This window comes from Myotis daubentonii, chromosome 18, assembly GCF_963259705.1.
Source record: "Myotis daubentonii chromosome 18, mMyoDau2.1, whole genome shotgun sequence".
Lineage (NCBI taxonomy): Eukaryota > Metazoa > Chordata > Mammalia > Chiroptera > Vespertilionidae > Myotis > Myotis daubentonii.
The window spans coordinates 1,472,970-1,487,194 of NC_081857.1; the positions used below are offsets into that span (position 1 = coordinate 1,472,970).

At 63.2% G+C, this 14,225-nt stretch overlaps 1 protein-coding gene across 4 annotated transcripts in view; it reads left to right on the forward strand.

Moving 5' to 3' along the window:
* LOC132221064 (carboxyl-terminal PDZ ligand of neuronal nitric oxide synthase protein-like) overlaps positions 1-14,225 on the forward strand; it is a 126,168-nt gene that overhangs the window by 79,056 nt on the left and 32,887 nt on the right. For 2 of the 4 annotated variants that reach the window (XM_059674987.1, XM_059674989.1), the window contains 3 exons: positions 1,650-1,739; positions 4,547-4,620; positions 10,740-10,848. In XM_059674987.1, the coding sequence (XP_059530970.1) occupies positions 1,650-1,739; positions 4,547-4,620; positions 10,740-10,848 (273 nt within the window). The remainder of the gene's footprint in view (positions 1-1,649; positions 1,740-4,546; positions 4,621-10,739; positions 10,849-14,225) is intronic. The other 2 variants (XM_059674991.1, XM_059674988.1) reach the window with 1 other exon arrangement.

Here is a 14,225-nt window from a genome sequence, read left to right on the forward strand (position 1 = left end):
CACCTGGCCTCCAGGCAGGTAGGGTAGATGCGGAGTGTCCGGCTGGAGAGCCCAGGCTGCTTGGGCCTCCTGTGGCCCCTTCACTCGGAGGCCGTGCCTAGCACCCAGCTGTGAGGAGGGGAGTCCTGTGTGGCTCTGTCCCTGGGACTCGGTGCGCCCTCCAGTCGTGCTTCTCCAGGGGGTCCCGCTTCCCACAGATACCTTCAAGTTGCTTCCAGTTCCGAAAAGGACGTTTAGTTGCATTTTGAGTTTTTAAGATGCGGGTATTTAAACACTTGGCCAAGTTGTCAAAATGCAAGCTATAGGAAGAGTTAAGGTTTCAGGTACACAGGTGAGGAGCTGGCGGGGTCCAGCCTCTTGCCAGCCATGGGTGAGGATCTTGATTTACAAAGGGTCCTAGAGACAGTGGAACTGTCAGGGAGGTGGCCAAACAGGCCAAGGAGTTGGTCACCACAGGGCCTTCTAGAAATCGAGATGGGCGAGGGCCTGCTTTGTGGGCACCTGCTTCTAAGACCAGGGAGGTGGCACGGTGCCCGCAGCATTGCACTTCTGTCTGCTGGTGGACTTCATTGCCAGGGAAGTGGAAGAAGAAGGATGTGGAGGAGTCGATGGCGCCACCAAGCACTGGCCCGTTCAGCGGAGACGGGTGGATGGGATAGACTGGAGCCAGGGTGGGAAGCGCTAAGCTGAGCTCGTAAAGCCACAGAAGTAAGAGTCACAGCCCAGGGCGGCTTGGGCTTCTCATGAGATTTTCAAAGTTTTCATCTTGGTGGGGCATTTGGTACATTCCTATCGACACACTAACGAGAAATGATTCGGTCTTAGAGGCACAGGCAACAAGTCGGAGGCCCCTGACCAGCTTGGGTGCTGGCTGTTGGGGAGGGCCGGGGAGGAGGGCCTGTGGGCTGCAGTGCAGGTCTCGGCTCTGGGGCCCGTTTTATTATTTTTAATCTGTAGCCCAGATGTCTGATTATGGAGTTTGGCAGGTGAGTGTTAGGTAGACACCAAGGTGGGGACCAGGTGAAAATGGGTAAGTGCTCAGAATGAGGTGCAGTGAGGAGAATGTAGAATTATGCCACCAGTTGTGAGTGTGTGCACAGCGTAGGAAGTAGGCCACTGTGACAGAACTGTGGACGGAGTGGGGCCGGGCCGTCTGCAGTGCGGGCGCTGGGCTGTGCTTAGAGGGGCTCAGAGGGTGGGGTTGAGGCAGGACCATCGCTGGTCAGGTTTCTGAAGACTCTCCGCCCCAGGCCTTCAGCTGACAGGCTGTGGGTGACGTGGAGACCCACCTGCAGATAGAGGACCTGGGAATGGGACTGGAGAGAGTCACAGCATGCATGACCTTTCGTGTGTGCAGCCCAAGGGAAGACTGGGCCACTCCGGGTCTTCCTGAGGCCGAGTTGCCTGGCGGTCAGCGGCAGTAAAACCGCAGACGGGGTCGCTGAGGGGCGGCTCTGGGTTCCCAGGAGAGTGTCCACGTGGGCAGGACGATTAGGTCCATCCGGGCCCTGCGTGCGGGCTGAGCAGCGAGCCGGTGACCGTTCAGGGTCCCTGTTCTGACCCAGAGTGTCCGTGTCCCTCAGGCTGTCTGTGGGCCTCTGTCCGGTCCGAGTCTGATTGTCCGCATTTCTGTTCCTTCTCTCCTGCAGTACGAGTTCAAAGCCAAGAACATTAAGAAGAAGAAAGTGAGCATTATGGTTTCAGTGGACGGAGTGAAAGTGATTCTGAAGAAGAAAAAGGTAGGACCTCTGAGCCGGGAGCTGGTGAGGGGGGGGGGGCGGGCCCCTTCCTGTGAGTCCCGCTCTGGATGGAACCTCCCTTCCCTGCGGGTGGACCGCCCCGTGGAGCCGGGTTAGGCAGGCCGTGGCAGGTCAGCCCGTGTCGTGGTGGCTCGCATCCTCTCCTGTCATCCTCGTGCCCCCAGCACACACTGACACCTTCGCCTTTGCGCCTGGGTCTTGGGAGAGATCATGTCCTAGTGAGGACAGGCCAGCTCGGCGGGTAGGACAAGTGCGGCGGGGAGGGTGAGGGGGGGTGGGGAGGGCGAGGGGCGGTGGGGAAGATGAGGGGGGAGGACGAGGGGCGGTGGGGAGGGCGAGGGGGGGCGGGGAGGGCGAGGGGCAGCGTGTCCCCCATCACAGCCACTGAAGTAGCCCCCGAGGTCCTCCGTGCTCAGCGTGCGGGAGGCAGGCGGCACCGCAGGGCAGGGGTGTGGCCTGAGCAGGCCTTCCTCCGCGTGGTGACACCCACGGCTGTTTTGTGTGTGGCTGTGGGAGGAGGACCGGCGGGTCTGGGACAGGCTGGGGTTGCTGGTGGGCGAGGGAGGGGGTGTGTTTCTAAAAGGCGGGAGGGGCTTGGCTGTGAGAGGGTCTTTCCGTCGACGCTGGAGGCGCCATCACTCAGTCCCATGCGGGCCTCCGGAGCCGCCTGTGCGACCCCGCCGTGGGCAGCCTCGGCCTGGGCAGCCGGGGCCGAGGGGGTGCTCAGGGTGGCCGTCTCGTCAGCCCAAGGACTCATCTTCGCTGCCCTCCTCCGTGCCGTCCCTGCGCTGAGGGGCCGGTCGCCCGGACAGCGGGTGTTGAGAGGGCCTCCCGGACAGGAAGCCAAGCCTGCTCTCTCGCACCCCTTCACACTCCTGGGGTTCTGGGAGGAGTTTCGGGCTGCGGGCTGGGAAGTGAATAGGAGGAAGTAGGACACGACTCACTGTTTATGGAGAACAAACCCCTTTGAAACGCACAGGCTGCAGGGCTGTGACCGCTCATTACATATCGGACTGTGTGACCCTCCCCCGTGGGACCGAGGCCCCCCTGGTTCTTACGCGGGGACCCCTTTCCTGCCCGCAATGCACACAGCACCCGCAGAGGAGTCACCGTCACCAGGTGGGCGAAGGTGGAGCCGGAGGCAGGGCCTGTGACTCACTGTGAAACTCCATCCCGGTACCTCCTGGGCTCCACCTTCGCGGCCAGAGCAGGTGGTCTAACAGGTCTGCCCAGATCGGTTCTCAGTTCTTGGACGCCAGGCTGGGGGCCTGGAGCGCGGGGAGCACGGGTCCTGCCTGTCGTCACGGAGGTCGCTGACAGGCGGAGCCCGCTCACAGGGTCAGCCTCCGTCCTCTGGGCTCCAGGACAGCCTGGGACCTGAGCGTCCCGCACCACCTCTGTGTTTATAGGATGAGAGGCTGGGGGGCGGGGACGTCGGCGTGTCCCTGTGCCCTGGATGAGACCCAGTGACCCCGTCGGGGTCCGGTCAGAGAGCCAGGCCGCACAGCCCAGAGACCGGCGAGCAGGTGTGCGGCCCGGTGAGGAGGCGGCCTGGGCCTCTGGAGGTCTCTCTTAGAAAATGGTTTAGTCTCCTCGTTTCCACGTTTACTCCCTGTGGGTCCAAACCTTTCAGGCCCTGGTTGGTGTGGCTCAGTGGATAGAGCGTCAGCCCACAGGCTAAAGGGTCCTGGGTTCGATTCCTGTCAAGGCATGTACCTCGGTGGCAGGCTCGATCCCCAGCCCAACCAATCGATGTGTCTCTCTCACATCGATGTCTCTCTCTCTGTCTCCCCCTCCCTTCCACTCTCTCTAAAACTCAGTGGAAAAATACCCTCCAGTGAGGATGAACCGAAAGCCAAAAAGGAAGCCTGTCCCAAGGGCAGCTTCCGGACAGACCGCGTCTCAGCTGAGCTGAGTCTGTGTCTGGAACTGGGCCTGATGCCGAAGGCTCGCACGTAACCCTCGGGGGCTGGGCTGGTATGGAGTCAGCGTTCGGGGATGTAGTGGCGTGTGTGTGTGTGTGTGTGTGTGTGTGTGTGTGTGCGTGTGCCTCTGTGTGTGGGTCCGTGCCAGGTGTGGACAGCACCGTGTGTGAGTGTAGCTGCTGTGAGGTGGTTCTTCTTGGTGCCCAGGTGCCTGGTGGGCCCAGTCTCCACAGGCCTAAGCGGCGCCCGTGCACGGCCTCTGGGACCCGCGGGGCTGACCACGTGCTGACAGCGTCAGAGCAGATGCTCTGGCCTCGAGGCCTCGCCTCCCTCCTCACTCTCATCCGCGGGAGAGTGTTCCTCCCAGCGGCCTGGATGGCACTGCCTCTGGGGCGGGCAGGGCTCGGTCCTTGCCTGGGGGTGGCAGCCAGTGCTTCCCCAACACATTGGGTGCTCCCCACACATCACGCACCGGGGGTGTCCCCGCCCCCTGGTCCCACTGCTGGGCTGCTCCCCAGCAGCTCAGGGCCACCTGTGCTCACGGCAACGAGCACCTCTGAGGCGGCTGCAGGGCGCCTCCCAGCTGCGTCCCGCTCCCCCCTCACGTGAGAGAGGAGGGGGCGTCTGCCTCCCCGGCCACTCGACAGCGTCGTGCGCCCCTGCCTCTCCTGCGTCTTGATTGAGAGCCACCCCTGCGCCTGGAGAGACCCTCCTGAAGGGCCTGTGGGGGGCTGAGACAGCCCTCACATGTCCTTGGGAGCCGTCAGCTGTGGCTCTGGAGCACACGTGGCCCGTGAGCACCTGGGGCCCGATGTGGGCGCTGGTCCGTGGCTGAGGACAAGCTGGCTTATTCATGTGCAGTCTCTCTTGTTGCAGAAGAAGGAGTGGACGTGGGACGCGACCAAGACGCTGGTGATGCAGGACCCCATCTACAGGTAGGCGCTGCGCCCACGGGGGCACACAGTGTACACACCCGCCGCCCGCGCGCCCGGGCCTGCGGACAGCACAGAAGCAGAGCCTGCCGGGGTGAGGGGAGTCTCCGCTCAGTGCGCTCAGGCTGATCCACGCCGCGGGGTCCGGTGAGGCCTTGTCCTCGTGTGTCCGTTGGTCTTACTGGGATTTTGTGATCCGGTGCCTGAGGGTCAGAGCGAGAGAACTGGGTCCCCTCGCTCGGCTGCTCCCACCCACCCTCACGCTCAGCACGGGGGCTTCGGGGTCACTGGAAAGCAGGTCTCATGTGGGTCCCCAGAAACCACGTCCACAGCGAGGCTGGTGGTTCCCACAGATCAGGTGACCACCCCGTGCATCCCCGCCCCTGGAGCGGGTGCCCAGGAGGGAAGCACCCCGTGTGCCCGCTCTCCCGGGGACCAGGGCAGCGCCGCCCCCTTCCCGTCTCCTCCCCGGGATGGGCGTGAGCTGTTCCTGCAGGATTCGTTGGGAGGGGTCAGGGCTGGGCCTCCGGTCAGCGGAGAGTCTCGGCCCACGGGCCCAGGGAGCGGGGTGAGCAGGGCGGGTCTGGCCGTCACCGCACGCACTGCTCACATGTTCCCGCGGCTCACATGTTGCTGAAATCATCGCGACGTTACTGTTACTTTTGCCACCGACTGGGAGGCTCTTGTGTTTCTAGCTCCCGGCCCGGCCTGGCCGCAGGCGCATTCGCTGGGTGTGTGCCGGCGGAGGGAGGGGTCCGGGCATCGCGGGAGGGCCTGGAAATTGGCACCCGTGCCGTGGAGACGCGCAGGGGGTGAGGACGGCACCGAGCAGCCTGGGGCGGGCGGGGGGCGGGCGGGCGAGCCGTCCTGGGCGTGGGGAGAAGAGGGCTCTCTGGTCTGCTGTCCTGTTCGGTGTCCACGGTCCGTCTCGCCGTTCAGCCGAAGGTGCGGGTGGGCTGGAGGGGACGTTTTCGCGAAGGAGAGGGTGGTCCCTTTACACAGGGATGGGGAGCTCCCCGGGGGGAGGCGCAGGGCTGTTAAAATGTGTCGTTTCAAGCATTTGTGAGACCTGGAACTAGACGCTGTCGTGCCCAGGCTGTAGGCAGGGTCCCGTGAGGGGCGGGGAGCACGGGGCCTCTCGCATCTGAAAGGTGACGCTCCACAAGCCACTGCCCTTCAGGGGCCTCCCGACACGGACGCTCCTCCCACACCCTCCTCCAAGCCACCCCAGCCCAGCTCAGCCCTGCTCCCTGTCACTGCGTTTGGGAGAGGGGGGGGCCAAGCGGCAGAGGTCGAGAAGGACCCAGAAGTGCCAGCGTGTGCTGTCTCCTTCCCGCTCGGCTCAGGACGGTGCGTTCCGGCCCCCACCCCTCCCTTCTCCTGTGCTCTGGGTCACCCCCCGCCCCCCAGGGAGAGCGCGTGTCCTCACTGGGGAGTGACCCTCCCACCAGCCTCACCCCTTCCTCCGGGCAGGAGCCACTCCCCCATCTCCTCCTCCAGAAACCTCCAGCCGAGGCGGGAGGAGCCTCCACTGCGCCCACCGGCTGCTCCACGACCTCTGACCCGTCCCTGTCCCTGCCTGTGCCCCCTCAGGAGCCCCCACCTGGGAGGGTCCTCAGCTGCCCTCCCGGCAGGCCTGTGTGTCCCTACCTCTGTGTTCTGGCCCCGCCTTCACTTGTCCTCCCCCCTCGCTCGCTCCCCAGACTGCTCCATCCCCCACAGCCAAGTCCTCCCCCTCTCCTGAGACCCCCCCTCACCCCTGCCACCCGCTCCAGGGCACCTCCTCACAGCCTGCCTGCTGCCCAGCACTTGGCAGGAACCATGCTCTGCTCTCACCTCCGGACTCACTTCCAGGCCCTTCTGCGCTGCCCCCTCTTCTGTCCGTTCCCCTCTCGCCCACCTGAGTGCTACGGTGACCTCGTCTTTCCTGGACAGCCCTCTGCGCCGGCTCTGGGCCTCCTGACGGGGCACAGGGTCAGTACAGGGTCCCCTCCTTCCTCCTCTCACCCCCGCTCACACGGCACCCTTCGCCCTGAGTCCAAAGCACCAGAGCGCAGAGATCAGGCGTGGCCCCTGCTCGTGGTCCTCACCGCACCTCCTGCTGCCTCTGAGGGGCCTCAGGTAAGTGTCCAGGGGAGTGTGGCCGAGGACAAGGCGCAGTGACCAAGTGATGTGGCTCGTTACTGAAAATAAAGCAGCGAAGAGGTTCCTCCTCGCCCCTCCACACGCCAGTGCACAGCCCTCGGGTGGACGACGGCGCTCTGCACAGACCCGTCGGGGCTGCCTCCCGTCGCGGGGTGCCCTGCAGGCCGGGGCCTGAGGCTCTAAGAAGAGGTGGTTGGCCGGGAGCAAGAGCTCCCCGAGTGACAGGGAGAGGCTGCCTTACCTCAGGAGGCACAGGAGGGTCAGAGGGACAGCCTGACCACAGAGTGGGTGTGGGGAAGCCATCTTGTCTGGGAGGGGGACAGAAACGTGTGGCCTCAGTCTTGCCACCGGAGCAGCCACTTGTCCTGGGAGCCCGAGCACAACGCCACGAGAGTGGGACACACGTGTTTTGAGCACCGCAGTGCCCGAGGCCTGGACAGGCCTATAGCACATAGTAGGTGCTTCATAAGCTGCATGACACACTCGGCACGGGAACCTCCTGTTGGCTGCACTGACGTGCTCCAGGCACTGAGCCTCCCCCTGCCTTCGGGCCAAAAGCACCGCCGAAGGGAGACTGAGCCAGCGGGGCAGCGAGTGGACCCCGGTGGCCAAGCGGAGCGTCCGAGGGCCTCCCCTCGGCCCCCTGCGGCCTCAGGGCGCCACTGCCCTGACAGGGCGGGAGACGCAGTCAGGGCCCCACAGAAACCTCCTGTTAGCTGCCTCCTGGGAGGGGCGCTGCGGGGACGGCTCAGGCCTGCCCCTCCACTCGGCCCCCACTTGCCGGTATCTCGCTCTGAGCTGCGTTGTTGTCTTGAATGAACAAAGGGAATCGATGTAGAATTTGGGCAAAGCCCTGGAGAGTCTCGGCTGGGACCGTGTGCGAGGCGAACGCTGTCCTGCCCTGGCCACTCTCCCCAGCACTGGCATCGGCAGGGCCCTGACCGGCCTCGGAAGACCCGGGAGGCTGCCCAGGACAACTCAGTGCTGTGCATACTTCCAAAGTTGTGGGTGTGAGGACAGTTTGTGGGCCTGTAGAGGGTCATCGAGTCCAGGTAGGCCTGGGGCCGTGAGGGGTCGCCTCTTGAGCCAGCAGGCCTGCCACCTGTCCCGCTGCAGGAGGGAGACAGCCTCACCTTCCTGACGCCGCACTGGGCGCATGGGCATGTGGTGTCGGCATCCTGTGCGGATGCTCTTATCCACACACACCCTCTCGCATGTGGGTTCAGGTCACAGAAGCGGACAGGCCCGTGTGGGAGAAGCCTTTATGGTCCAGGTGCCCCAGGAATCACGTGGGGGTGGGGCTTGGCCCAGGGCCTGGTCTCGCCCTGGGTGTAAGGACCACGTAATGGACCAGAGGAAGGGCCGCTGTGTGACCAGGTGAGGGGAGGGTGCTCTGGATCTGGAGCTGTAGCCCTTGGTCAGTAGGATTGGGTAGGACGGTGTCTCAGCGTCCCCACGGTACCCGGGCATCCAGGCATCCCGCCCTGCCCGGTGCAGGCGCTGTGTCTCGGGCAGGCGGTGGGCCCACCTCTGAGAGCCCCTCCACGGGGCTTCCTTTCCGGCCAGACAGGCCGCAGCTGCGCAGAGGGGTGGCGGAGGCCTGAGGCCCTGCGTGGAATTCAGGAAAAAGTGGGAATGCTGGTGGGATGCGGTCCTCACACCCGAGGCCTGAGGCCCCGAGCAGCGCTGTGGCCCCGGGGGAAGCCGGATGCGTGGGGTCTAGTGGCCGGTGCGCCAGTCATCGCCCAGGTCCGCTTTAAGCCCCGTGTCCCTGACCCCGTCCCACCCCCCAGGGGCTCCTGTGGAGCCTGAGGCTGTCCGTCGCCCTTGTGTTTTCTGTGTTGATCTCGTGGGAACAGCCTCCGTTCTCGGCCTCCGTGCCCACCGCCGGGGACGTAGGTGTGCTCAGTGCACATTTGGTAGATTGAATTCATTTCTTCACTCTGGGCAGAATTCCCGGGGGTGGTGCATTCGTTCTGTAGGCGTTTACTTAGAAGTGAGCGATGGATGAGTAAACCAACCAACCGGTCTACACACAACTCTCTGTTGAGCCCTGAGCGCAGCCCCGCAGGCCTTTGGGGGGTGACACAGGAGGTTCGCTGAGAGCGGCGTGGACGTGTGCGCTGCTGGGAGGTGACAGACAGCACACAGGGACTGTGCGGGCACAGCTGTGGAGGCAAGAGCAAGAAGAGCCGCGGACGGGAACGATGGCTGCGCGAGCTCCGTGGCTGCGTCTCCGGCCCTGAGTCGCCTGGACGCCCGCTTTGGGGGCAGGCGCTGCCGCACTGCATTTCCTCCTGGGTGGCCGGACGTGCCGTCCTCATACCCAGGTACACATGACAAGTGTGTGTACCCGTGCCCACACGGACATCTGTCCCTGGGTGACGGGACCAGTCCCTCCCTGGCCTTTGTTGGCTGCTGGGGAGGCGGGGCCCTGAGAGACCACGGCTCAGCCTCCAGCCTCCGTGGCCTCAATGCCTCTTTGCACCACCTTGCCGCTGAAGAGCTGGCGGAGAGAGCGGGGCCACAGCCCGGGCGCTCTGAGCACAGGGCATGGCCCTGGGTCGGGCACTGGCTGGGGACGCGTGAGCTCCGGTGATGGTGACTTTGCCCTGAAGGTCTGTGCTGACCTCCCTCCACGGGAATAGGGAGGTCTCACTGCCTTGGAAGCAAAAGGGTAACTGTCAGGGGGTGGGGGGAGGGAAGGGAGGGAGAGGGGCAGACTCCGGGAAGCCTCGCTGCAGCCTGCCCTGTGGGAGGGAGGCCCAGGACCAGCTGGCAGCCTGGCAGACCTTGGGCCTGAGGCCAGCAGGTGACGTCACTGGGGAAATCTCCCGAGTCGGAGAGAATGAAAGCCTGGGAGTGTGCGGGTGTCAGTCCGTGGCTGCTGCCCACTGGGCGAGAGGAAGCTCCCTGGAGCTCCTGGCGGGACGGTGTGGGGGTGCAGTTGGTCCTGGAGAGCAGGGGCGGTGCCAGTGGGTCGCCAGGGAGAACCTGTCGCAGCTGTGAGCTTAGCCCCCAGAGGGAGAGGCCGGCGGGACGAGGGCGGGTGCCGGGTCTCACTAGGCTTGGAACCAGCTGGGGGCTTCCTCCTCACGCTGGCGCGCAGCAGGACAGTGTGATAAGTGAGACACCCGTGTGGTCTTCCCCGAGGAGCGAGGACCGCTCCAGCGCCGCCTTCCTCGCCGCAGCCTGTCCCGGTCGCTCCGCCCAGAGCCACAGCTGCCACGGAGTCAGGAAGAGGACCGTGGCCCGTTCGGAAGGGTGTGCAGTTGGCACTCAGGGAGAGACCGGAAGGACTTGTCCCTGAGGGAGTCCACAGGTCTGATTGGCTTTCAGAGGGAAATGGTGGCGTCTGTGTTTAAAATACCCCTGTGCTGGCAGCAGGGGGGTGGCTCGGTGGAGGGGAGACACAGAGGCTGGAAAGATCCAGGCGAGCTAAGGAGCTGGACGCAGGCAGCAGCGCGGCCCTGGGAGTGGAGACAGGGATGCACTTCAGAGATGAGCGCCAGGCCCTGGGGATGGAGGAGGGGCCGGGGGTCTGGTGCAGGATCCGGCCCATCCGCACACGCTCAGGAGAAGGAAGACACATCTGCCGGGGGCACAGCGCCCTTGGGGAGCTTGGGAGGCAGGCAGGAGGCATGCTGGGGAGGGTGGGCCGGCCTGGAGCCCTGGCCGTCTGTGAACAGAACAGTTGTCACAACAGACCATGTGGCTCTGGACTGAGAGGCGGCTGCCTTTGGGAAAGGGGTCTGTCCCCTTGAGGGGCCACCTCGTCTCCGGCTCCGATGGGGATGGATCGGTTCCGGGCAGCACAGGAGTCCGGATGGGGCTGCTGCTGACTGCGGGGCCCTGTCCCGCGCCACTGCCCGTGTCACGCCTGGAGCTGCCTCTGCTCGCAGGGCGCCTGGCGCAGAGCGTTCCTCGCGGACGTGGGCACCAACCACGTTCTCAGGGTCCCCTGTGCTTTCCCGCAGGATCTTCTACGTCTCTCACGACTCCCAGGACTTGAAGATCTTCAGCTACATCGCCCGAGACGGTGCCAGCAACGTGTTCAGGTGCAACGTGTTTAAGTCCAAGAAGAAGGTAAAGGGACAGGCCCGCCCCGTGGTCTCCTGCTGGACCCAGTGCCTGGCGCCGCGGGGATGCCTAGGAGGTGCCACCCCCCTGGTGACGTGCCCTTTAGTCTCGCCTGCACGCTGTACCTGGTGACGGACGGACACAGGTTCCCATCAGGTCAGCCTCGGGAGGGACGCGGCTGAGCAGGGGTGGCCGCTCTTCGGCCCTTCCTCTCCACGCTGTCCACCGGCGAGGCTGCGAGGCGACACGTGGCGCGTGGTTTAGGCGTGGGGGTGACCGCGTGGTTCTGGGTGACTGCCTTGGCACAGTAACCCTGATCTGGAGGAAGTGAACCTGGGCAGCTATGGGGCTTGCTTCCTCTTCCCCCTCCAGGCCCACACACCCATCTCACCGCACCCTCTGCAGCCTGCACGGTGCTCTGTGGGTCACTGTCCCCACGGCTCAGCGTCCCCGGCTATAAAGCCGGAAGGAAGGGGGTTACCCAGACACACCGTAAGGCACTGGCACTGAGCGCCCGTCTCAACCTGCCAGCAGCTCCAGAGTTGGCGAAACCCATGTGACTTGGTTTAACCCAGCGCTTCTCAAACCGATGTGGCCATGGAATTGTGCCCCCCGTGGGACGAGTCAGCGCGGACCGTTCTGCAGGGGGGGTGTCGGGAGGACTGTGTGCCTGGAAGGTCCGTCCACTGAGCCTGGCCGCATCCACCACAGGCCCTCCATGCCCTCCTTCGATGCGGTGACGTCTTGGGCGTCAGGAATCTGAGTAGGTCTGCAGGCACCTGGTCAGGTTGGGGTGGTAGGAGTCACAGGTGACAGGCAGGGGTCTGGGCCCTGGGCCCGTCCCACCCGCTCCACAGAGACTACACTTTTCTGAGGCAGCTGAGCTCCTGTCCCAGGCGTCCTGCTCGATTGGGGCCTGGACGGAAGAGGGAGGCAGGCAGTGGAGACCGCATGGCCGGGGCCCGAGAGGAAGTGGGGGCTGGGTCAGCTGTGTGTCGCAGGCCATGGCGGGGCGGGGGGAGGAGCAGCGCCCGCGCGGCAGGCCGGTGCTCTCCGACAGCTGCCGCAGAGAGGGAGTGCCCTCTGAGCGACTCAGGGCTCGGCTCCACGTCTGACGTGGTTTTGTTCAGAGACTGGGCCCCGGGGCCTTGGAGTTTATCAGAGTGACAAGTGGCAGGTTATAACTTACACAGTGTTTTACTACCTGATCGTACTCGATCCTTGTAATGCCTACTGATGATCGACGTTTCTAACTTTCTATCCCTCTCCCTGCCTCTCTGTAAAAAATCAATAAAATATATTTAAAAAAAATAAGACACAGATTTTTCACCCGCAGTTTGCAGTAAATCGAGGCTCTGAGAGACTAAAGGACCTGCCCGCGTCTCATGAAGAAGCACAGGTTCGGGTCAGGGAGCCGCACAGAAACCCACTGAGCTGGAGCCTGGGAAAAGGGACCTGTTGCTATTGGCTTTGCCTGCCATCTCCTTAGTGACGGGGGCAGTGGGGTCGATCCTGCTTCTGCCAAATGGATTAACCCAAGGAGATTCCTGCCACCCAGGGACAAAAAGTGGTCATCGGTTCCCGGTCACTCCCAGCTCTCAGCTAATTCTGACCTTTGGCCGGTCTCCTGTCCCTGTGCCCTGGCCTGGGAGGCCTGGCGGGCAGAAGCAGCTTCTAGGCCCTGGGCTGCCATCAGACGTCTTGGGCTGGGAGCCCCTCGCTGAGCTATAGCTGGAGGGGCGGTGTCCACGCCCAGAAATAGAAGAGACTTGTTCAGCAAAGGAAGCAGGGTGGGAGGCAGGGCAGGGAGGCAGGGCGTCTGCTGGGCGTGCTTACCTTTCGGTCCGGGAGAAAGCAGGTTGGGAAGGAGTTGTAAATGGCAGGTCACAGGAGTGCTTGGGGTGGGTGTCACAGGCACGCCTCTAGGTTGTGGGAGGTCGGCAGGGAGAGCTCTTGCCTGGAGCCTCACGCTGTCCGTGGCGTGGGAGATCCTCACTGTCTGCGGCGTGGGAGAGCCTCGCTGACTGTGGCGTGGGAGAGCCTCGCATGAGCTCCTCACTGCTGGGTGTTGCTGTCCCCATCGCGTCCATGCCCCATGTGGGCACCCATGGCAACTTCTCGTGCAGGGTTGCCCTCACCTCACAGCTCCCTGTGGGGACAGGTTGTCTCTTGCTGGTTGAGAATGTGGGTCAGGTGTCGACCTTCCTGGCAGAGGGTCACCCTGTGCCTGGAAGTCAGATCCACTATAAAACTGACCCCCTTAGTGAGCAACATTCTGGTGTCACCTCAATCAAATGATATGATCAAGGCCATTCAAGAACCTGCCAGGCATACGGGCCCACCTCCCAGCCTGGAGCCGAGGACCCTGGCTGCTCCTCTGTGTCGAAGCCACACACCCTTACTTGCTCCAGGATCACAAGTTTGAAATCATGATAGACATAGGCCTCCATCTTTACTAAAGCTGACCGTGCATCCTGCCTGTTGATCCCGTGGAAATGGGGCCCAGGTGGGGGTGGAGCTTATCGCTGTGACGGGATGGTCCACAGCTGCTCCCAGGCTCCATGCCTGGAACTCGGGCACCTGCGGAGAGTCCTCAGTGACAGGTATAGTCCCAGTGAGCCTGGAGAGCGAATAGACACTCACTTGTGAGACCTGCCCACTGTTTCCTCGCTCCTCCAACCATCGTCACCGTCGTCGTCCTCATCTTCCCAGGCACTTGCATTTTCGGCTTCCAATTACTCTGACCCCCAGGAGCCGTGCAGCAGAGAGCTGTCCCAGACAGTGACACTGGGGCCATCAGGGTCCACATGAAGTCAGCTGCGGAATAAGGCTGATGACTACCATCTTTCCCATGTACACAGGGCTCAGATCCCCAGAGTTTGCAGGACCAGCTAACAACACGGTCACTTATGATGAGAACAGAAAACAGATTCACGAAAACTGGAATTACAACTAAAATACAGTAAACTTCCTAAATAATCGATAGAAAACTCACAGGAAAGAACCGTGATACCCGAGGACTGAAAGTGGAGACTGCATAGAGACTGGTAGGGTGGGCGGAAGCCTGAAAGGGCTGGCCAGGTGCCCACAGACAGCAAATGAAGTCCTGGTGAGATTTCCCAGCTGTGGGGGTTGCCACTGAGAACTCTGGGATCTAATCCTCAAGCTGAGCCTCCTAGCCGAGAGCATGCCAACTGAGGAGGGGACCCACATAACATCTGGCTGTGAAAAGCAGCAGGGTGCTGTCTGCCAGAGAGTAACAGCTGAAAATTCAGGCACCCTCTTAAAGAACCAACACACAAAATTCCTGTGGAACCACCCACCTTGTGCTCTGGCAGAGGGAGGGTAAAGTGGACTGGAGCTGTGAGAGCAAGAAGCCAGGA